Source organism: Carettochelys insculpta, chromosome 10, assembly GCF_033958435.1.
Source record: "Carettochelys insculpta isolate YL-2023 chromosome 10, ASM3395843v1, whole genome shotgun sequence".
Lineage (NCBI taxonomy): Eukaryota > Metazoa > Chordata > Testudines > Carettochelyidae > Carettochelys > Carettochelys insculpta.
In genome coordinates this window covers 30598579-30622710 of record NC_134146.1, presented here as the reverse complement: position 1 = coordinate 30622710, position 24132 = coordinate 30598579, and the positions used below count along the sequence as shown (strand labels likewise).

The 24132-nt window shown below is 48.8% G+C and overlaps 1 protein-coding gene across 1 annotated transcript in view; it reads right to left on the bottom strand.

Moving 5' to 3' along the window:
• The window catches only part of RSRC1 (arginine and serine rich coiled-coil 1), a 344630-nt gene that overhangs the window by 79740 nt on the left and 240758 nt on the right, over positions 1–24132 (bottom strand). The window contains exon 7 of the mRNA XM_075003869.1: positions 2118–2186. Within this exon, the coding sequence (XP_074859970.1) occupies positions 2118–2186 (69 nt within the window). The remainder of the gene's footprint in view (positions 1–2117; positions 2187–24132) is intronic.

Below are 24132 nucleotides of genomic sequence, written 5' to 3'. Positions count from 1 at the left end.
CTGCAATCCTTCAATGAAAGTCTCACTTATCCTAAGACTTCAGCCTGCACACACCAGCGATTCTCAAACAATCCATCTCAAACACAACCACCATGACACCTAGAATACCATCTACATGGGCACCAAATTATGATTTGCACACCGCACTAGCTGACCAAAGGCTAATCTAGGAATGCATACAAATGTTTTATATATGTATTCCGATTTGATCAGATACCCACTTTGAAATCTAATTGAGATTTATTGAGTCAACATCTGTCACAATTCAGAGGTCACCCAGATGGTATTAGAAACTAATAATGAAATATCCAGGGAAAAGTATAAACTGATGCTTTAATTTTTAAAGTAATAGTTTCTTAGAAAACATCATCTATCGTCTTTTAAAAATAAGAGGATCAGGTTCCATGATGAGTGATATGACATCAAAAACAAATAAGCTGACAGTTTCAGAAAAGTAACATCTTTTTGTATGTTTCATATTTAGACCAATGTAAAGGTAATATATACTACAGATACTTAACTAGCTCATTTTAATTGGAACCACAAGCGATAATCTTTTGCTATTAATTTTCTCTGAGAAATGGGGATACCCCCTCAAAATTGAAGTACGAAATATCACTTAAATTTCCTATATATAATTTCAAGCTGGCTTTGCCACAGAACTTGAAGATAAATCACCAAGTAATGGAGAGACAAAGTACATTTGTTCTGAATCTGATTCTGCAAACTATGTATAGAATTCCCATTCATTGTCTATCACTAGTAGTGCAATAGTTAAAGACCTTTATCTTCTAAATTTTCAGTGCACAGAACCACCACTGAGTTGGAGAGATTACACTCATGACATAACGAGTAACTGCACAAGTAAACATGACTAATTATTGGACATCTTACATTAGTCTGTAGCAAAGATGTGTGGCCACCCTCAAAAATTGACAATGAGAGGCAGCCAGATGCCCCATGGTAGGCAGAAAAGGAAGTATAAAATGTGGGCCCCTTGGCCAAGGGAGACAGACTTCCCTGCTGCAGATGCAGGAGCCCACAGAAGACTTCTGCAGTCATAAACAGGGCTCTCAGATACCCATATGGCCATATATGCGGCATGCTGAGGAGCTGCTGGGACTACTGCTTGCAATGTAGCCTGGGGAGATGGAAGATGACCTTTGGAAGGTGAAACCAGAAGAGACTATAAAAAGCAGTACAGGGTAACCAGACTTCAATCTGGTGGAGGTGCCATTGGAGAGACGGTCATGTTGTGGGTGGATTCTCTGCTGACCCAGTGGCAAATCACACTACTGCTATTGGGGTCCTGGGCTGGGACATGGTGGAGCTAGGTGGGATTGCATCTCCCTTCCTTTTCTTGGAGTGATAATACTTGTCTCTCCAACTTCGGTCAAGAACCCCATAGACTGTGTTGAGGTGCTCACACTTTGCTGGAGCCCCCTAGGTTGTGTTGGGTGCTCTCAACCCTGCCTGAAGACTGGTCTCTTGACCTTTACCTACTTTACCTGCCTGAGGGTTGGAGTTCTAGACTGCATGGTGCCCTGTCCTGCCTAAGGGCCTGGGCCCCTGAGCTGGTCACTGATATATCCTGTTTTCAAGGTTTAAGCCCTAGAAACAGCTAATTTCTCTCTGTACAGGCTGTTGTTCCAGGGCATGACATTGAAGAGTGATGTCCTCAAAGATTTATAGTGAGGAGTGGCCATGCAGGCCTAAATGCATACAGAGTCATACAAAATATTTTGAGATAAACAATGTTACTGCTTCATGTTGATTGACTGCAACAATTTCTCTGTGGTTTCTGCCTCACGTAGCTGGCTGGTCACATGACCAGCTCTTCTACTTGTTACCAAATACCATGTTGCTTTAAAGACAACTTAAAAAAAATCATTAAGTTATTTCCTGCAATTGCTGAAGTTGTCACAGGAATAGTATGAAGTTTTGAATGACAGGTGGAGGTGAACTGGAGGATGACTGTTCATGACATCCTCTCTATTAACATGTGGTCCAACTCTACAGAAAATATGAGAACTCCAAAGGACAAAGGTCCTGTGGAATTATTGTTGCCATTTTAATAAAAATTGTTTACCTATCTGATAAAAGAAAAACTACATTACCTTCTTCCTTTCTCTTTTTCGCTTCTTCTTCACTTCTTTCTTTAGCCTTCAATGCTTCATCTGCTTTTGCTAAAAATAAAAAAATGAGTTATTTATACTTGTATTAATTTCATTTGTATTTCATTTGTATAAAAAAATAAAAACAGAAACATCCTGACAGCTGAAGTTCACTTTCAGATTAATTTCTGTTACCTCCACTAAAGTCTAAGTGAATTTGAAGCAGAATTTAACCCTTTTTTTCCTCTCAACAAGACCAGTACTGTTAATCAGTATCATAACTGACAATTTGTAGGGTGAAAAGAAATTACACAATGGCAGAATGCTTTTAAAAAATTAATAATGAACTAAAATTTCTTTTGAAGGAAAAGCTGTATTTCCAATATTCAGAAGTGCATGTAAGATTTAAAATATAGGTTGTCTGGAATATCTATGTCAGAGTATCAAATTAAGCAGTATATTTTTTCATTCCAAATCATAGCAGCAGTACTTCATTCATGTTAGGACAGCATCCTCTAAAAAGAACCTTTTTCCCTCTAGAAGCCTCTACCCTTATTACTTAATTATCTACTAGTTGCTCAACTGCAGGGGTTTTCAAACACTTTACTACAGATGTTAAAGAAGATTAAAAATATACAGCATAGTAACAAGGGACTATCAATATACTCTGTAAATTAATTAAATTTCTGTTCCAGCACATCATTTATTCCAAAGCATTAATGTCTCAAAGGAGCCATTCTCTTTTATTGCCATCTCACTGCCTGATGAGTGAACTAAGTGAGAATAAGTCTCTAATAGCGTTATACTTGATGAAATATTAAGTTTTTAAAAGTACCACCGTGTCAAAAGAAAAGGAACCCAAACTAACAGGAATTAGACTTTAGACCAGATCTTTCCATACAATAAAGCTGTTCTAAAATGTGGTATAAGACATATGTTTATTCAGTTTTTTGCATACTACTACTTCTATTGCTTACTGAATCAACTATAATTTATGAATATATGATTCAGTTTCAGATGTATGCATGAAGAAAACCAGTACTACAATATTATATTTTTCAGTCTGATATCTCTTCACAGTCTGCTACATCTTCTTAAAAACATACAATTTAAATACTACTGTTATGAAATGATAGAAGCAATTACACAGATATGTTTCCATTTACAAGCTTTCATATACTGAGACTACATTTAAAATTATGAAATATTAAAACTTTTCTGCCACTAAATATCATTGCAAGAATCTATTAAATTAGATAATAAAAATAAACCATTGTAACTCTAAAGACTTGTACTTTATTTACACTTTATTTTCCCTCGTAGAAGGATATGGATAATAGAAATTCCATTTAAATTCAATTTTGGTTATATGTGTAATTGTAGATATACCCCTTGAGTCATGTAAAATGCTCAGCTTATGTTTCTTTCAAATTATCCTGCTCATATTCACATTCTACTCCTTACAACCATCTTCAATATGTATTAGCAGAGCTCATTAGACTGAAATTTAATAATGCAAACATCAGGTGGATTTCAAGAACCTCCATTATCAGCACAAGATGGATTGCTTATATACCTCTTGAGCCAAATGGGCACAATTTAGATTCAATAAACTACCATGCCTAAATTTGATTTATCTATTCCACTATGCTATTTTATTCTTCCTTACTGATCCATTTCATTGGATTTTTTTAAAAATAGTTATCTGAGAAAAACGTTTACACTGAAATGGATTACTATATCGTAGCTAAATATGCATTTTAGCTAAATTAACATTACACAAATGTTCAAGCCTTCTAACTATATTTAGTCACAAGTGGAGTTTTTAAAAACTTCATTTAACAGAGATAAAATGTCCTTTATAGTCTTATTTCATTACATAAACATTGTCACAGCTTAGTAAGTATTATAAGCACAGTCATACTTCCTAAAATGCTCATTAACAATCATTTCACTTAGCCCCTAAACATTCAAGCTGTGTCTACACGTGCACAAAAATCAAAATAAGTGGCCCTTTTTCGAAAGAGTGGGAGGAGTGTCTACATGGGTAAACCTGTCTTTTGAAATAAAATCGAAAGAATGGGGGCACAGACTTTGAAATCCGAACCCCGATCAGGAAGATTGGCCCCCTTTCGAAATACTAAATCGAAAGAGTACGTATAGACACTCCACAGTCCGCTTCTTTGAAATATGGGTCCGCCTTGGCGCTGGTCAGCTGGAGCGTGGGGCTGCTCCAGCCAGCAGCAGCGGGGGTCTATGGTCTCTGCGTTCAGCTGCCTTAAAGCTGCACGCACTCAGGAAACCCGTGGCAGGAAGCTGAGACCGTGCTAGGAGCAGCCTCTGCACGCGCACCAGCCCCATGCTCCAGCGCCACAGCATGGCCAGCAGCCAGCCCCCCCATGAGCCCCACAGCCCCCCCCTCTGGGCTCCCAGGGGGAGGGGAAAAAAAGAGGGCCCCCTCCTGGATGGAGCGGGAGCTGTGGGACCTCCTTGGCCTGTGGAAGGATAAGGAAGTCCAGCATGAGATGGGGGTGAAGCGGCACAATGCTGCTGCCTTCGCCCGCCGGGCACAGGGCCTCCAGACCAGGGGCCACCTGGAATGTACTGCGGAGCAGGTATGCTCCAAAAGTAAAGAAGCTGTGGCAGGGCTATGCCTGGGCCAGGAACCAGGCCGGCCACGCCGGGGCAGCTCCAGCCACATGCCCCTTTTTCTGGGAGCTCCGGGGCATCCTGGGGCCCAGGGACAGCTCCCCACCCCCGTTGTTCCAGGACACCTCAGCCGAGGACCTGCAGCCGGGACCGGAGACCCAGGAGGGTGAGGGGAACACTGAGTGGTCGAGTGAGGAGGGGGACCTCACCATCGTCATCCCCTCCTGCTCCTCCAGCCATGCGACCGGGAGCCAGACATCCCCTGGATGTCGCCGAGGGACCCTCCAGTATGTACAGAGTGGGGCGCACACCTTCTCCACAGGGTGGGGGTGACGCAACAGCGAGTCACCTGCACACAGGACCAGTGGTCCTGGGCCACACACAGGCCAGCCCCCACATGTGATGCAGCACCCCACGGTGGCCCACCAGCGATGCTCAGCACCCGCCTTCAGTGGACAGCACTGCAAGCCACACAGGGGAGGCAGCCAGTCAGTGCCGGACAGCACCTGGGGCCTGCACACTGGGGCCAGGACGGGCCACCTTCATGAGAGACCCCTGGACGTACTCTCGGGCCAGGAGACCCAGCCCATGGGGGGCAGGTTGGTGCCCCCTGAGGGGGTCACTGTCCTTTGGGGCGGGCAGGGGCCCTATGGTGGGGGCTTGGGCAGGTGGGCCACAGTCTAGTCCCCTCTGTCCAGGGCACATTACTGACATGCTGTCCTTCTCTCCACACAGCCGCACTATCCGTGGGCTGGGAGAGCCCTGCGCCGTCCCTCATCCCCCAGAGCTCCCCCGCAGCCCTCGGAGGCGCCTAGATGCCACCCCAGGCAGGGTGCTGTCAGGGCCGTGGCCAGAAAGCCCTGCCACCGGGCTGAGGAGCACCCAGACAACAAGTACCAGGCCAAGGTGGCCGAGCAGCACCTGAGGCTTGCCCAGGCCGAGATGGAGTGGCGGAGGACAGCCTGGGAGAAGCTGCTGACCACCCTGGAGGGCATTGGCCACACCCTCTGGGACCATGCGGCTGCTGTTGTCCGCCTCCTGACCCCCCCGGCAGCAACCCCCACTGAGCCTGCCCCCTCCCACCCCCACCGAGCCAGCCCCCTCCGCCCCCACCAGACCCACTTGCCAACATTATCTGCCAGTGCTCCCCGCACCCTCTCCTTGCCGCCGCCGGGGACCACACACCTGGGGAGGCAGGGGCTCCAGGGGCCAAGGGGGCTTGTGGCCCACCACCCCTACCCCGGAATGAGTGCCTCGCCCCCCTCCAAGTTAGGTTCCCATCCCCTGTACATAGTTAATAAGACTAGTGTAGATAAATGTTTATTTATTGTTCACCACTCCGTGTTGTACTCCTCAGGGGGCTGGTGGGTGGTGGATGTGCAGGTGCAGTGCTGGTGGGGGTGGCGGAAACAGCGGGTAGCAGATGTGCGTGGCATGTGGGTGTGCATGCAGATCACAGGTGGTCATCGGCAAAGGCCTGCCTCAGGGCCTCCTGGATGCGGTGGCCATCCTGGTGGGCTGGGTGGATGGGGGGCAGTGCCCAGCTGCTCATAGCAGGTGCTGGCCAGAGGGCTCCCCCCCAGGAACACAGGCATCCCCCTTTCCTTCCACAACATTGTGGAGGATGCAACAGGCGCCAACCACCTGGGGCACGTTGAGGATCCTGACCTCCAGCCGTGTGTGGAGGTACCTCCACCACCCCTTTAGGCACCTGAAGGCCGGCTCCATGACGTTGCGGGTGTGGTTGAGGTGCTGACTGAATGCTTCCTGGGTGGGGTCGAGGTGTCCCATGTACAGCCTCATGAGCCATGGCTGCAGGGGATACGCTGCATCTGCCACCATGCAGAATGGCATGGTGACGTCCTCCGCCACCGGGATCTCCTGCTGGGGGATGAAGGTGCCAGCTCCCCTGCGCCGGCAGAGGCCAGAGTTCCAGAGGACCCGGGAACCGTGGTTGTGGCTAGCCCAGGCCCACATAGATGTCAGTGAACTGGCCCCTCACGTCCACGAGGGCCTGGAGCACCACTGAATGGCAGCCCTTCCTGTTGAGGTACCGGCCGGTGCTGTGTGGCGGGGCGTGGATGGGGATGTGCGTGCCATCCAAAGTGACGATGCAGTTCAGAAAGCCCAGGTCCTGGAAGCCAGTGATGGTGTTGCCCAGATCCCCCAGGCGGATGACCCTATGGAGCAGCACTGCATTGATGGCTCTGACGACCTGCAGGGGAGAAGGGGGACACATGCTCTAGTGCGGGTGTGGCGGCCATCTCCCCCTGCCTCAGGCCCATTCTGCCCCCCTCTCATCCAGGCCCTGCCCCGTCCAGCCCCTGCCTCATCCCCACCCCCACCCGGCTCCACCTTTACCTCCATAAGTACAGCCCTGACAGTGGCCTTGCCTACCCTGAACTGCTGCCCCACGGAGCGGTAGGAGTCTGGGGTGGCCAGGTTCCAGATGGCAATCACGACCCATTTCTCCAGCATGAGGGCTGGCCGCATGCAGGTGTCCTGGTTCCGGAGTGTGGGGGCGAGCCAGTGGCAGATCTCCTCGAAGGTCTGCCTCAACATGCGGAAGTTCTGCAGCCACCTTTCCTTGCCCCACTCCCCCTGCACCAGGCGCTCCCACCAGTCGGTGCTGCTGGGGTGGGTCCAGAGATGTTGGGGCATCTGGTGGGGGGGGTCGCTCAGTGGTGCCCCAGGTGTGGGAGCCCCACGGCCCCAGTGGAACTGCCCATCCACTCGTTGAGATCAGGTGCAGCTGCGGCAATGGTGCACAGCACTGCCAGCAGGACTTCCATAATGAGGGTGTCCTCCTGCAGGAGCTGCCGCTGGGCCTCCATCATGGGCAGAGGTGGGCTCTGCTGGGCTGGGAAAGGCTGGGCATCACTCGGCTCGTGTGGAGGGGAGGGTGGAAGGAGGGGCTTGTCAGCCATGGGACCCCATCCACTGTGTTTCCTGCCTCCCTTCTTTCAAAAGAGGGCTTGGAGCCATGTGGACACTCTCTTTTGAAAGACTGGTGGCGGCACTTCAAAAGAGCGGATCGAAATGCCAAGCCAATAATGGCGGCGGGCGCTCCCTTTCGACAGCTGCTATTTTGACCGCCGAACTTTGATTTTCACCCTTTCGAAAGGGCTCTCATGTGTAGACCCAGCTTCACAGTGGTCTATGAAGTTATACAACCAAAAGCATTTTCTAAAGCCTGTGTATTTCTGAGGCTTGCTGAAACATTTTTATTTTCTATAACTCTACAGCTGCATCTACACTACATCCCCCTTTTGGAAGGGAAATGTAAATGCAGCCAATCAGAAATGCAAATGTGCTAATTTACATACCACACCTCATTTGCATAATGACAGCCACTTGGTGTTCAGGAGGTGCTGTTTTCAGGAAAAAAACAAGTAGTGTAGATGGGGTTCACTCGAAAAAAACCCTTCTTCCTGAAAAAATGAGAAAAAGGGTGCTTTCGAAAATGGGGTTTCCTTTCGAATGAACCCTGTCTGCACTGCTTGGTTTTTCCACAGAAACATCACTTCCGGAACAGCAAGGGGCCATGATTATGCAAATGAGGCATGCAGTATGTAAATTAATGCCTCAATTGCACATCAGATGGGCCACATCTGCATTCCTCTTCCAAAAGGGGAATGTAGTGTACACACAGCCCATATGCTTTGCTTCAACTCCTCAAATCCTTTTGTCATTTACATAGGATCTAGGGTGTCTATGTTTCTTTGCCATTCCTTTCAGTCCATGGTACACATTCAAAGATCTTAACACTTCACTCTTTTCTCTTCAAGCTTCTTCTGTTACTCTATTTTCATTTTCTTACATGTCCAGCCCACGTCAAACATGTGCTCTCAATCCTATCACTTAAGAATCTGAAGTTCATCTTCCCCTTCATTTCTTCCAGAGATATTCAACCTACACTTCACTTGCCCTCCATATTCTTAAGTGTGTTGTTTTCTATTACACGTTTTCTTTCCTTCCATCTCTGCAAGACCTGCTGTATTCAAACTGTACAGCAGACAGGGACAGACATGCAGCATTCAGTTTATTACTTAATTGCTTGTCCCACACTACTCCTACCATCTTTTTCTCTGCCTCTCCGGCCCATTCACCAGGTCTTTCTCTGGAGGCACTTAGGATACTTTCTGAGTATGTAATTTCTTTTTTTCCTGTTTCAGCGTCTCTCTTGAAATGTAAGTGAAAAGCTCCCCTTTCACCTTCCCTACTTGCATAACTTCAGTTATTTTGGTGTACATTGTTTCTGTCTATACCAAACACTAGTCCTAAAAACTACAAAAGCTTCATTATGGGCCTCCAGATTTGCTGGTTGCAATGTTCTTCTTGGATAGATCAGGTGGATGAGGTAATTTTATTGGGCCCACTTCTGTTGTTGAAAGAGAAAAGCTTTCAAGCTTCATGAAGCTCTTCTTCATGTTTGGTGAAGGCAATCAAAGTATTCAAGCTAAATATAAATTGGGAAAGATAGTTAAATGTACGAGTTACAATACCCTACCATGTAAAATGAAGTGGATAATTTTGCAATTGTAGGACAATGTACAGTTGTTAGGCGTGTTACAGGGTGTTGAGCTTGTGACCGGGGTACTTGCAAACAGGGTGGTTGCTAATAGGAGGGAGTTTTCAGAGGGGCTCTCCTGGGCAAGGAGAGGGCAAACTACAGCACCTTCGGGTAAGTGGCTCTCTGGAGTGTGTGGGTGTCTGGGTTTGGGGGTTCTGGGCCTGTGTTTGTCTGTTTGTTTGGTGTTTGGAGTGCTGAGCTGTCTGTTTGTTTGAAAGGCCGTGTGCTCAGGCTGGCATTTGGAAGCTGTTAGCCTTGACAAGGTCTGAAATCTAAACTCTGTGTGCTGATTAGCCGAGCAGTAGTCAGAGGGAGGGGCTCTCAGGAAGGCCAGAGCTTTTTAAACCTGGCTGGCAAGTGACCAGGGAGCTTGCAACCGGGGCGCTTGCAAACAAGGTGGTTGCTAACAGGAGGGAATTTTGAGAGGGGAGTTTAGAGAGAGCTAGTTACTTCTACAGGGGAAAGGGGCAACAAAATGGCGACGGTGGCGGCGTTCCCAACTGCTGGCCAGAACGGAGGGACCCACCGCCTCCAGGGTGCAGCGCGGGCAGCGGGACGCAGGGGGGCTTGGGGAGTGTGGGGGGCAGGGGGTGAGACTGAGGGGTGTCGGTGGTGGGCATGTGGTTTGGGGGCGTGTGGTACGGCTGTGCGGATGGTGGTGCCCATGGAGGCTGGTGGTGGCGCACCCGGCTCAGGTTGCCTGGGCTTTCAGGCCCAGTCCAGTGATCCCTGCACACGCAGCCTGCAGCAGCTCCGGGGGCAGCCGCAGCCAGAAGAGTTGGTAGCTTTGGCGGGGACCCAGGGCACGGCCGGGCCGCGAGGTCGGCACCTTCCTGGAGGACGTGGGGCTGCAGCAGCATGCGGCTGGGTGCAGAGAGGCCAGGGGAGGGGGGGAACCCAGGGGCAATGAGAGCTGATGTGGGGCAGTGTGGTGAGGTGGGGGGCCATGGGAGTGGGTGGGGGGCAAGGGGGGCGGGGAGGGGGGATCTGGGGGTGATGGTAGCTGATGGGAGGCAGAGGGGTGGGGAGGAGGGTCCTGGGAAGGTGAGGAGGTCGTCAGGCCACGGGGAGCTATGGGGACACATGGTGCCAGGGAGGTGCAAGAGGTAGTGGGATCGTTACGCACATTCTCTATGCCCCACTGCCTTGTGGGTTATCCTGGGAAGGAGCAAGGCTTAGAGAGTAAACCCTGACAGAAAATCCGGAGGGGAGTCCTAAGGCAGTTCTGTGCCAACTTCTGGCATTGACCCAGCAACTCCTGCAGCTGAGCTGGTACCAGAGGTAGAGGTTATCCTCTCCTTTGGACTATATCAGTAAAGCCGAGAGGGGGACACTGGCATCTGGGCAGCACAGGATCCCAAAAAAAAATTGCCCAGGCTCATGCCTGGAGAGGTACTCCAGCATCACTTAACAGCATTGAACCAACACGGGCGGTAACAGATACTGGTTATAAGCTCTTGCTCGACTGGCATAGAGAACGAGCGCCAGGGGTTGCCGTCGATGGTGGGAGAGATCATCGCATCTCACTGGACAGTCACCACCTGCCTCAAGCTGGGCAACCCCCAGCCAGCAGGGTACTGTCCCTCCACAGTTCACCTGCCTCACTGGGTGCGTGAGGCTTAAGGTTCCCAAACCTGAGAAGTGACTGAAATTTGAGCACCAGGCAAACCAATAAGAAAATCAACAACAAAAGGAAACCATCAAAGTTTTAAGCTTGATTGCTGGAATGCGTGGACCATGCTGACCGGTTTGACTGAAGAGCTTCAGGACATCAGCGACACCCAAAAGACCGCTGTCATCAACGAGGAACTGAAGAGGCTCCAAGTTGACATTGCTGCTCTGCAAGAGACGCGACTCGCAGATTTGGGACCTTTAAAGGAAAAGGAAAGAGAAGTTACTCACCTGTAGTAACGATGGTTCTTCGAGATGTGTCCCCGTGGGTGCTCCACAATAGGTGTCGGGCTCGCCCGGCGCCGCAGATCGGAAATCTTCTAGCAGTTTCTCCTGGATCGTGCATGCGCCGGCACGCACCACCCTCCTGTGCACCTCCGGCTGCTTGCACGATCCGGTCCCCGCCAGTTCCTTGACCAACCACCTCGGATGCGGCTGAAAAAACACTAGACAGAGATCCGAAGCGGGGAGGATGGGCGGGTGGTGGAGCACCCACGGGGACACATCTCGAAGAACCATCGTTACTACAGGTGAGTAACTTCCCTTTCTTCTTCGAGTGGTCCCCGTGGGTGCTCCACAACAGGTGACTACCCAGAAGTAACCCAAGTAAGGAGGTGGGTAATTGGTTTATGTGCAGCTTGCCCCCAAGAGGACTGCTGTCGACAGACAGGTATCCTCTTGGAATACCTGAGGCAGGGCATAATGCTTGCCGAAGGTGTCATAGGATGACCAGGTCGCCGCTCTACAGATGTCTGTTAACACGATGCCTTGAAGAAGGCTGTTGATGCCGCCACCGCCCTGGTGGAGTGAGCCCTGGGCGGGGCCAGCAAAGGAGTCTTTCGAAGTTCGAAGCACCTTTTATACAGGACACAATGTGCTTTGAGATTCTCCGTGAAGAGAGACCTCCCTTTGACCCGGGAGCGAGAGAGACTAGAAGCCTGTCCGTTTTCCAGAAGGACTTAGTTCTGTCTGTGTAGAAGGCCAACGCCCTCCTCACATCTAGGAGGTGCAGGTGTGCCTCCTTGCCGGAGGTGTGAGGCTTCGGGTAAAACGAGGGTAAAACTATTGGCTCGTTAAGATTGGACTCCGAAGAGACTTTTGGAACAAAGGCTGGGTGCAGCCTTAAGGTTACCGCCTCCTTTGAGAATACTGTGCAGTGCGGCGTTGCCATCACTGCTGCGAGCTTACTCACCTTGCGGGCTGACGTAGTTGCAAGGAGGAAGGTTGTTTTTATCGTAAGGAGACGTAGGGGAACTCTGGCTAATGGTGCAAAAGGTGGACCCGATAGCGTGCTGACCACCAAGTCGAAATTCCACAATGGTGGAAGCGGTTTCCGAGGGGGGGGTGCAGGTTTACCAGCCCCTTCAAGGACCCGGTAACGATTGGATGGGCAAATACGGTGGGCCCTCCCCCTGTACGCCGAAAGGTTGATATAGCGGTGAGGTGGAATTTTAGCGAGGATAGAGAAAAACCCGCCTCTCGAGGTCCAATAAGTATTCTAGTATTACAGGTATAGGGACGTCAAGGGGAGCTAACTGCTTGGCAGAACATCAGGCTGTGAATCGAGTCCATTTCTGCTTGTAAGTCCTCCTGGTGGAGGTCCTTCGGCTACATTCCAGGACTTGTTGTGCTCCCTCCGTACATGTGCTCTTTAAGGAGCTGAGCCATGGATTAGCCATGCTTGTAGGTGCAGACCCTGAGGGTGCGGGTGCACTATGGACCCTTGAGCCCGCGTGAGTAAGTCCGGCGCCACCGGTAGAGGGAGCGGTGGGCGGTCCGACATGCGCAGAAGCAAGGGAAAACATTGCTGCCTATCCCAAGCGGGACTATGAGTATCACGCGAGCTCTCTCCCTTCTGGCTATGTGCAAGACCTTGCGGACAAGTGCTGCAGGGGAAATGCGTAAAGTTGGGAGCCCTTCCATGAAAACATGAATGCGTCCCCCAGGGACCCCTGCCCCACTCCTGGCCTGGAGCAGTACTGGGGGCACTTTTTTTTTTTTTTGTACTGGGTGGCAAACAAATCGATCTGGGGAAAACCGCCATGTACGAAAATGTGCTGTAGCAGATTGGAGCGGATCTGCCATTCGTGCGTGATTGCGCAGCGCCTGCTCGGCTGATCTGCATTCACGTTGTGAGCGCCCGGCAAGTGCGAGGCTTTCAACATTATGTTGTTGGCAATGCACCGATTCCACGACCGGAGTGCTTCCGCACATAGGGCACGGGATCGTGCTCCTCCTTGCCGATTGATGTAGAACATAATGGAGGTATTGTCGGTATTGAATCCCGACTACTTTGCCAGGTAGGTAATCTCGAAAATGTTTGCAGGCGTTGAACACTGCTCTGAGCTCCAGTATGGATATGTGTAGTGCCTGTTCCGCAGGGGACCAAAGCCCTTGCGTTACCTTGTCGCCGATATGCGCTCCCCATCCCATGTGGGAGGCGTCGGTGGTAAGAAAAATAGAAATTTGTGGTTGGTGAAAAGGCACCCCCACTAGCAGATTCTCGGGGTTTTCCCACCACGCCAGGGATCTGCGCACCCCTGTTGTGGGCGACACCACCCTGTGGACAGTGTGGGATGCTGGTTTGTAAACGCTCACCAGCCACTGCTACAGGCTTGACATGTGCAACCTGGCATTCTGTACCGCAAACATCGCTGCCGCCATATGGCCCAGCAGCGGTAGGCACGTTAAGACCAGCACCGTGGGGCTGTATGTAATGACTTTCACCAGCGAACTGATTGCGCGGAAGCGAGCGTCGGGTAGGTACACCCCTGCTGTGATAGAGTTTCTGCATGCCCTTATAAACTCTATATGTTGTGTGGGTTCGGACTTTGACTTTGCGAGGTTGATGACTAGACCCAGCGAAGAAACGTGTCCGCTGTGATGCGTACCATGCGTGAGACCTCTGCCTTTGAGGCCCCCTTTCAGCAGGCAGTCGCCCAGATCTGGGAAAAATAAACATCCCGTCTGTGCAGGTAGGCTGACACCACTGCCAGGGTTTTGGTGAAGACTCTGGGGGCCGAGGAGAGGCCAAACAGAAGAACCCTGTGCTGGAAGCGCTCCTGGCCGACCGTGAAGCGGAGGAAGCGTCTGTGTGCCGGGTGGATTGTTATATGAAAGTAAGCATCTCGTAAGTCGAGTGCTGCAACCCAGTCTCCATCGTCCAGTGCCGTGAGTATCAAAGCAACTGTGATCATCCGAAACCATTGCTTGCGCAAGTAACGGTTGAGGCCCTCAAGATCTAAGATGGGCCTCCAGTGTTCTGTTTTCTTCTCTGGCAGGAAGTAGCGTGAATAAAAACCTTCCCCTGGAATTATTCCGGCACTCTTTCCACCACCCTTATGAACAGAAGGTGAGTCACCTTCTGCTTGAGCCTCACCTCATGGCAGCATCCCTGAGGTGAGGCCTGGTGGGAGGCTTCGTTGGTGGAAGCGACTGGGAGGGGATCGTGTAACCTGTGGCTATGATCTCCAGCACCCATATGTCTGTGGTGATCTTTTGCCATTGGGAGTGGAACGGTCTGAGGCGATGATGGAACATGAGATGAGAGTGGCATTGAGCGAGGGTATTGATAGTGCAGCCCCCGACATACCCATCAAACTTGTTGCCTTTGAGGCCTGACCCGAGGGCGTACGGCTTTGTTGAGAACGTCGCCTAGGAGTTCTGTACTGTTGTCGCTATTGATAGCGCCCTTGGCCATAGCCCCATTGATATTGAGCACGCTGTGGTTGTAAGCGTAGCATCTTTGCTGAGGATAAAATTTTTCCCCTCCTGTATGGGGGAGTATAAATGTCCGAGGTTCTAAGTGTAGCACTCGAGTCCTTACTGGAGTGAGGGACCGAGTCGGTTGAGTCTGCGAACAGCTTTTGTGTATCAAAGGGAAGGTCCACGATCTTCGCCTGTAGGTCCCTTGAGATACCCAACCTCTGGGGCCAGGATTCTCTACGCATGACCACTGCTGTAGCCGTTGAATGTGACGCCGTGTCCACCACGTCCAGGGCAATCTGGGCTCCCGTCCGCGATGCTGCGTAGCCCTCTTGAACAATCGCCTTTAACACCGGCTTTTTGTCTTCCAGAAGTGAATCCATGAGGGGAGTAAGCCCGGAGTAATTATCAAAATTATGGTTTGCTAGGTGTGCCCATAATTTGCCATTCTCAATCGTAGGATAGGAGAGGAAATATACCTTCCTGCCAAACAGCTCTAGCTTCTTAGCATCCTTGTCCGATCCCCCGATTTGTACTGAGAAGCCTTTGACCTCTGCTGGGACGACCCGACCACCAAAGAATTTGGTTGTGGGTGACTGAAGAGGAACTCCATGCCCTTTGCCGGGACGAAGTATTTCTTATCCGCTCTCTCATTCGTAGGCGGAACAGAGGCCGGAGTCTGCCATATAGTAATGGCTGACTCCAGAATGGCTTCGTCCAGCGGAATAGCAATTTTGGATGAAGCCGGGGGTCTCAAATTTTTCAGGAGTTTGTGATGTTTCTCCTGCACCTCTGCCGTTTGAATGTCTTGCGTGAAAGCCACCCTTTAAAACAGCTCCTGAAACTGTTTAAGGTCATCCAGGGAGAGACATCCCCAGGGGCCATGGCCCCGTCTGGGGAGGATGAGGAAGAACCCCTAAGGTAAACCTCCCTCGAACCCTCAGGTTCCCACGGGCGATGACACACTTGCTTGCTGGAGGATTGTGAAGGAAAGTCTCGGGGTTCTAAAATGAACTCCCTTTGAGACAACTGTGTTTCCGTCCCTGATCGGGAGCGCCCACGGGGGTATTGAGCGGCCGGGGCGGGGGTGGGACCTGCCCTTGGGTGCAGGCCTGTGGTTTGTCTGTGTCCAGCATGATAGGACGATCATGGCAGCAAGGGCAAGGGTCTGGGGATGGAGACCTGGACCACTCACAGGGTGTGTACCCCCAATGTCTGGGAGAGCGAGACCTCCTCGACGACACCAATAGAGGTGAAACTGGCTTGTGATAGTACTCCAGGAGATCCAATCCCAGAAAATGGTGAAGGTGGCCCAAGCCATGGTGACATTGGTTGGAGGAACAGAGAAGGAAGTCTTTCCCCGCCCCCCCCCCTTGATGGGCCGGTGGAGACACAGGCCTTCGGTGCGGAGTGTGTATCACAGGGGGAGGGCTTGGTGCTAACAGCAGCGCAGCCCTGTCCAGAGATGGACTGCGGTGCTGGGTTTTTGATGTTGCCTTGCCTCTCTGCTGCGGGGCCGGCACTGCCCCCTCCCGTGCCGGGGATCTCGGCCCCGCTGTCAGCGCCGCACTCGGCACCATCAGCTGCGGTGCTGCGCGGGTATCCCCGTCCGGTGCCTGCAGGCTCCGTGCCTGGCACCCCTGTACCGCTGGTGCTGCGGGGGTCTGTGCCGCCTGTGAGGGTGCCGCCGCCTGAGTATGCGGTCGGTAGCTGTGTGCTCCGCTCGTCCTGCTCACTGCAGATGCACGGCAAGGATCGAGCCAGGGAGAGTTCCCTCCGTTTCTGCACTGAGGCGGGGGTGGGGGGTCAGAGCACAGTGAGAATGCGGCCGGGTAGCCTGTAATTCCCCCAGGCGTCGGATGCCTTCGCTATGCCCCACGGAGGCCAGCATAGCTTCACAGCATGACTCACGCTGTGTAAAACCTGAAGACGCCACTGTGGTGAGTCCTTTATTGTTAAGAGGGTACTTAGCACTTAATCCGTGCCTTTCCACCCCAAAGAGTGATCAGCGGTTTGCGGCAGCGGGCGGCCTAATGGCCTTCATGTCCGCTCTTTTCTTCTCCACTCCTCTGTTTCCCTTTTTTTTTTTTTTGCTGGTACTCTCTGTCTTTGCTTTCTCTCTCTTTTTTTTTTTTTTTTTTTAAAATAACCGAAAAACAACGAATCACACGTGGAAAAAAACCACTAAGTAATCTGACTCTGGCCTTAGCCTGAGTGGATTCCGTCTGCAGCTGATGGCGGTTGAGAAGGAACTGGCGGGGACCGGATCGTGCACGCGGCCGGAGGCACGCAGGGGGCCGGCGCGCACCAGCGCATGCGTGATCCAGGAGAAACTGCTAGAAGATTTCCGATCTGCGGTGCCGGGCGAGCCTGACACCTATTGTGGAGCACCCATGGGGACCACTCGAAGAAGAATCCACCTTTTTCTGGCAGGGTAAAGCCCAAGAACCACCCAGGGAACATGGTGCCGGCTTTGCCATCAGAAACACCCGTCTACAAATGGTGGAATTAGTCATGGGTGGATCAGAAAGACTCCTTCAGGTTATACTTCAAACTTGCACTGCTCCTGTCCACCTGATCAGCGCTTACGCTCCAACCCTGTACGCCACACCAGAAGTAAAAGACAAGTTCTATGACGTGCTTAGTGCTGCCATAGTGCAAATACCTGCTTGCGAACAACTGTACATTTTGGGTGACTTCAATGTGAGAATTGGAGCTGATCGTGACTCATGGCCTTCCTGCTTCGGCCACTTTGGTGTGGGAAAAATGAATGAAAACGGACAGTGTCTTCTTGAACTTTGCAGGTACCACAACCTGTGCATCACAAACACATTTTTCCAAACCAAGCAACAGCACAGAGTGTCATGGAGACAACCACGCTCGAAACACTAGCATCAACTAGACATCGTCATCACTAGACATGATAACCTCAAAAACATCCTTCTGACACGCAGCTATCATAGTGCCAACTGCGATAGAGATCGCTCACTAGTTTGCTCCAAACTCAAGGTGAGACTGAAGAAGCTGTACCACTCTAAATCAACTAGAGGGCCCCACATTGATGCCAGAAAGACAGCAAACTCAGAAAGCCGTAAAGTTCAGAGTGACCCTTGAGGAGAATCTGCGTAGCAGCCCTGGGGGTGCTGATATGACATCCAGATGGCAGCATCTGAGGAATATAATTTACAACACGTCCTTGTCGGTGTTTGGAAGAAGAGCTAGAAACACAAATGACTGGTTCGAAGCTAACTCCGATGAGATGATTCCAGCCATCGAAAAGAAGCATGCTGCACTCCTGGAGTACAAACGCTCACTGAGCCAGAGAACCCTGCAAGCACTCAGAGTAGCCAGGAAAATAGTATAGCAGACGGCCAGGCGCTGTGCCAACTACTGACTTGAGCTATGCAGCAGCATACAGACCAGTGCTGACTCTGGTAATCTCAGGGGAATGTATGAGGGCATCAAGAAAGCAGTAGGACCCACCCAGAACAAGATGGCGCCTCTGAAATCCAAATCTGGTGAAGTCATCACTGACAAAGCCAAACAGATGGAGCGCTGGGTCGAGCACTACTCCGAGCTGTACTCACGAGAGAACATTGTGGTTGATACAGCCCTCAATACCGTCAAGCTCCTACCAGTAATGGACAAACTGGATCAGGAACCAACTGTGGACGAACTGAAGAAAGCCATCGACAGCATTGCAGCAGGAAAGGCCCCAGGCCAGGATGGTATACCACCAGAGGTAATCAAGGGTACCACGGACACCCTCCTGGAACCCCTACATGAGCTACTGTGCCTGTGCTGGACAGAGGGAGAGGTCGCACAGGATATGTGCGATGCTATCATTGTAACCTTGTATAAGAACAAAGGAGACAGAAGCGACTGCAACAATTACCGTGAAATCTCCCTCCTAAGCATCTCTGGTAAATTGTTGGCTTGTGTCATCCTCGGCAGACTCCAGAAGATTGTTGAGAGGGTGTATCCTGAATCACAGTGCGGATTTCGCGCAGAGAGATCTACCATTGACATGGTCTTCTCTCTGAGGCAGCTGCAGGAGAAATGCAGGGAGCAGAGGAAGCCACTCTATATTGCCTTCATCGACCTGACCAAGGCCTTCGACTTGGTCAGCAGGGACGAACTGTTCAAACTGCTTCACAAGATAGGCTGTCCTCCACAGTTACTCAAGATGATCCAGTCTTTCCACGAAGACATGACAGGAGCCATCCAATGACAGCACATTATCGGATATTTTCAGCACCAGGAGCGGCGTCAAACAAGGATGCGTCCTTGCTCTGACATTGTTCGGGATCTTCTTCACACTCCTCCTGAAGCATGCCTTTGGATCTTCAACAGAGGGCATCTTTTTGCACACAAGATCTGATGGGAAACTGTTTAATCTTGCAAGGCTGAAAGCTAAATCTAAGGTGCGGGAAGTCCTCATCAGAGATATGCTGTTTGCAGATGACGCTGCTGTAGTGTCACACACAGAAGACCAGCTTCAGAAACTGCTGGATCAGTTCTCCAAAACATGCAAGGACTTTGGGCTTTCTATCAGCCTAAAGATGACGAACGTACTTGGTCAGGACGTTGCTGAACCTCCTTCAATCAGTATTGACAACTATATGTTAGAGGTCGTCCATGAGTTTGTTTACCTCGGGTCCACCCTCACTGACACCCTGTCATTGGAGACTGAGCTAAATAGGAGGATCAGAAAAGCAGCCACAACTCTGTCCAGACTCAGCAAGAGTGTGTGGAATAACATCAAGTTGTACACCCACACCAAAATGCAAGTCTGCAGAGCCTGCATCCTCAGCACCCTCCTTTACGGCACTGAGTCTTGGACCCTGTACACCCGCCAGGAAAAGAGGCTGAACGTCTTCCACTTGCGCTGATACCCAAGATATTTTCAGGGTATGATTAACTGATTTTGGTCTCGATGTTGGCAATATTGATCCCTCACCTTACCCTCACTTTTATTGCCCAAGCCCATGAAAGAATTCCTTAAATGACTACTACACTATTTCTACTTCTAACCAAAATGAAAACAATCACAAACTGATTTTTATTTATTTTGATTAAATTAGGACATACATAAGTCAAGATTACACTAAAAAGATGGAAAAAAATCTACTAAATTCTAAAATATTTTTCATCCATTCAGCTCCAGTGTTGAGACTGTATAAATCTACTCTATAAATGCTACTCTCCCAAATTAAAAGGTAGCACATAAAACATGCAGTTCACTGCCTAGGGAAATACAGAGTTCACTCAAGAATCAGTGGCCAAACATTCAGAAGTAAACATTGCCACCCTAGTCTTTTCCCCTTTACACTCAGTAGACTGAAAATATAAAAACATTAGAAAAGTGAAAATACACAAATTAGAATCAACTTCTGATAAAGCTGGGCAGGTCTTGATGCTCGTTTTTAAAATTTAAGCGAACAGCTACCGGCACCTGGAGTTCCATGTCTTGTCTAAAATAGTTCAATAAAAGTGAAAATATAGCCGAAACCATAACATAGGTAATTCCTCCATAACTTAACAAGAACTTGTAGCGGAATATACCTTGGTATGAAAGCAAGAGTTGCATGAGCTTGAGCTTCCTGAGCTTTCCACTATCCGGCATCCTGGGCTAGCAAAAATACTGAAAAATTATTCTCCATGCAGAAGCTTCTGCTGTACATTTCCTTCAACAGGAGGTTGGGACACATACACCAATAAAATTCACAGGAGATCAGCAGTGGTACATCACTACGAGGACACCAAATGAGGCATTTCAGCATTACCCTGGTCTTAATTGACTTAAATAGCTGGATTGCTGAGGTTGCTTCTGAAAATGGGTCTCTTGCATGGATAAATAGCTAGTATGACAATAGTCTGCTTATAAAGCATTCTAAAAAATAAATAAAGAGGTGCTTGAATTCATGCTCTCAGCATTTTAGACCTCATTCAATTGCATATAAAATTACAATTCTATTGATTCTTTTTTTCTTCTGAAGGATGGAAAAATGACACACAGAAGATGCTGCAGAAGTTTACTTACATTAAATTAATAAAATTCTGGAACACATGCAGACATTCAGCACCAGATCATGACCCATTGATAAGAGAGGAGGAGGAGGAAGTGGCAGCAGCATACAAATTAATATTTATAGTTTGTTAGCACCCATAGACTTTCATCAAATTAATGCTCCATTGTCCCAGGCACAGTACAAATACAAAAGAGACCATGACTGCCCTGAAGAGCTTCCAAAATAAAGACGCAAACAGAAGGCTGGGATGTGGCTATATCACACAAGCAAATAAATATGATCAAGAATTGGCCCCAGTTTATCAGTTAAAAATACAAACATGAACAGTCACTTGACGTTAAGGTAACATTCAAGTAACAGCATTCATTCTAAGTTAATATGACAGTCAAGGTCAGTATCAGTTTTCTAACCAAATTCTTCAATTAAGCAAGTTGTTTGTATAAACCACTGGGGATGATGTGGGAGGAGGAGAGGACACAGAGACAAAGAAAGGGTAGCGGGGGCTTACTATGGCACCACAAACCCAGATGGCTATTGTTATGTAGGCCAATGTGATTGACTAGCTGATCTCAATGGGGATAGAAGGAAGGACTGGAATCTATACAAAACATAGGCTGTGTCTGCTCTACCACCTTCCTTACTAATGAAGTGATGCTGTGCACAGGCAGCACTTCATTAAGCAAATTCCTGCCCCCATGTGCTAACTCCAAAGTTTTAAACTTCAAAGTACTGGCACGCGTCTAGCTGCAGCTCACCCACCGGTGCTTTGGAGTGCCGGGGCAACTTTGAAGTCCCCTTACTCCTCAAAATTTTGATGCGTGCTCTTACTTTGAAGTTTAAAACTTCAGAGTTGCTGCGGGGGGGGGGGGGGGGGGGGTGGAATTTGCTTAATGAAGAGCTGCCTATGCACGGCAGCACTTCATTAGTAAACTCCCAACACCCTAATTACCATCCTTCCTTCAAAGGAAGGCGGTAGTGTAGACAAGCTCATAGACAAGGCCATGATGGTGCCTTTATGGTGGCCAAACCTGACAGGGGGGTGCTACAGTTGGTGAACAGGCAAAAAGGACACATGGGCTGGTGTAAGGCTGGGATCTTGTGAAATTCACATGCAGGATGTGTAATACTAATCAACATAGACACAACGGCTATATGGTATGATCAATGGCTCAAATACAATTTTAGTTTCGTGAAAAGCAATCAAATATAAATTTTGAAATATCATTCTGGAAATTATATTTTAAAATCTAGAAAACCATTAATCTATTGCCCTTGCATTTTAAAATATTATAGTTTTCAAGTATGATGCATTATACCTGTTATATTTTCCTCCTCCATTTGGTCTGGAACAGCATTAGGCTTTGGATGACAATGGAGCCCTCGGGAAGTATGTAATATAGCCTGAAAGCCCTGTTCATGTCCCCAAAATGCTAGCTGGAAAGGGAGGACCCGGAAAGGATTTCCACAGACAACAGCTGCAAGCTCCACTTACACAACACTGATTATTAGCTAACGATGATGATAGTTTTGTTCACATTATTACATGAGCAAATTGGAAATAGAAGCAAAATCAAGACCTTTCTGAAACGCTTTTATTTGGGGGAAATTACATTAGAGCATTTCATGTGAATTAGCTGTGGGCCCCCTCATCTATTTATCTAAAAACATTTGAACATGATTCTTTGAGTTGCACATTACTGAGACAAAATGAGATGGTGATAAGACATCGGAGATAATATCCTGGAAATGAAGTACAGTGATTTGGGACTTATGAATAAACATTGGGTCAGATCCTCAGCTGGTGTAAATCTGCATAGATCCACTGACTCCATATTTTGGAGCTGATTTCAATGGTGCAATATTGATTTGATCTGGAATATGCGAAAAAAATCTGGCCCATTATTTCTTATTCAGCCAACCCATCTGATATTTCATAGAGCTCCTGAAGTTTATGCTTTATACAGTGAAATGTTTGAGCAGATCATTACCCCACTTTGTCTTCATACCTTTGAACTCATATTTTCCTAGATTTCCTCCTTACTCTCCTTTTGCTTGATAAATTCAATTAACCTCCATCATTCTCCCCGTTACAACCTCAAGCCTCAAAAGAGAGAGAGATTCCTCACTCTGAGGTTTAAAACCTCAAAAGCTTTATTTGTTTCACGAGAAGATTTCCAAGATAAATTGGTACAAAACCTTTGACAATCTAAATCAGTGATGAATGGTTTGCTAAGCACAGCTGCTAGTTTTGCTGGACTAAGAGACTAAGAGCCAAAATAGCTGTGGACAGAGTGCAAAGAGCTATGTTTAAAATAGATATATTAAAAATAAATATATAATACATGGCTTAATGCCCTCCTCCTCCCCCCGAGCCAGATACACCCACTCCCCCCAGCTCTAACCCAATTCCACACCCTTCAGCCAGAGCACCCCTAGCTCCCTGCTCTAACCCAGTCCCCCCACAGCCAGGCACCCCCAACACCCCGCTCTAATCCAACTCCCCTTTTCTCCTGCAGAGCCAGCTCCCTCCAGCTCCTCACTATAACCCAATCCCCCAACCTTCTACCAGAGCCAGGCACCCCCAGCCTCCCTATACACACACACCAACTCAATGCCTGGGAATCACTGGAGCTGCCACCACCATGTGCCTCTCTTTTGAAGAGCTGGGGCGCATGTGCAGAGTGGTGGATGACACTCCCAGTGTGCAGGTCTGAGCAGCAGCTGCATTTCATTGCTCAAACAGCCATATGAGGCTCAAGAGTCGTGGGTTGGCCACCCCATGCTAGACAAACACTGCTGGGTGTATATGGTATGTCTATTTCATTCAAAAGGATGAGTATGCCTTAGAAAATTATTGCTTAAATTTATTTACTTCTTTTCATACAGCAAGTCCATTTCTGAAGCAGGGCATTGGGGTTGCTGCGCAGCTGCCTATTTCAATGCCATAAAGTGGGTTATATAATCATACTGTTCGAATTACTCCTTCCTATGTTAAAAGTGATTTTTCATGTGATTTTTAATCTACAATAGTCTAAACGCTCCTCTGATTACTCTACTATTGCATTTATCCCTTTTTAAAAGCATCTCCTCATCTCCACAGTACATGCCTCAAAGGCATTTATGTATTTATTTTAGTTAAATGCATCTAAATACTTTGGAGTAGCAACAATATACAGGTACAAAATAGCTGACACTGTGCAGAATGCAATCCCTCTTGCAATACCTTTAATTTTCCAAGCATCCAGTATACAAAACTATCAGAGACAATGAAAGTGAGGAGAAACTGAAAGAAAGTGTGAAAAATTAGTTCATTAAAATGATTATAACAGCAAACTAGCTCTGAAAGCTCAAGATGGAAGAACTTTTGTTTCCACAAAACATGTTTCTT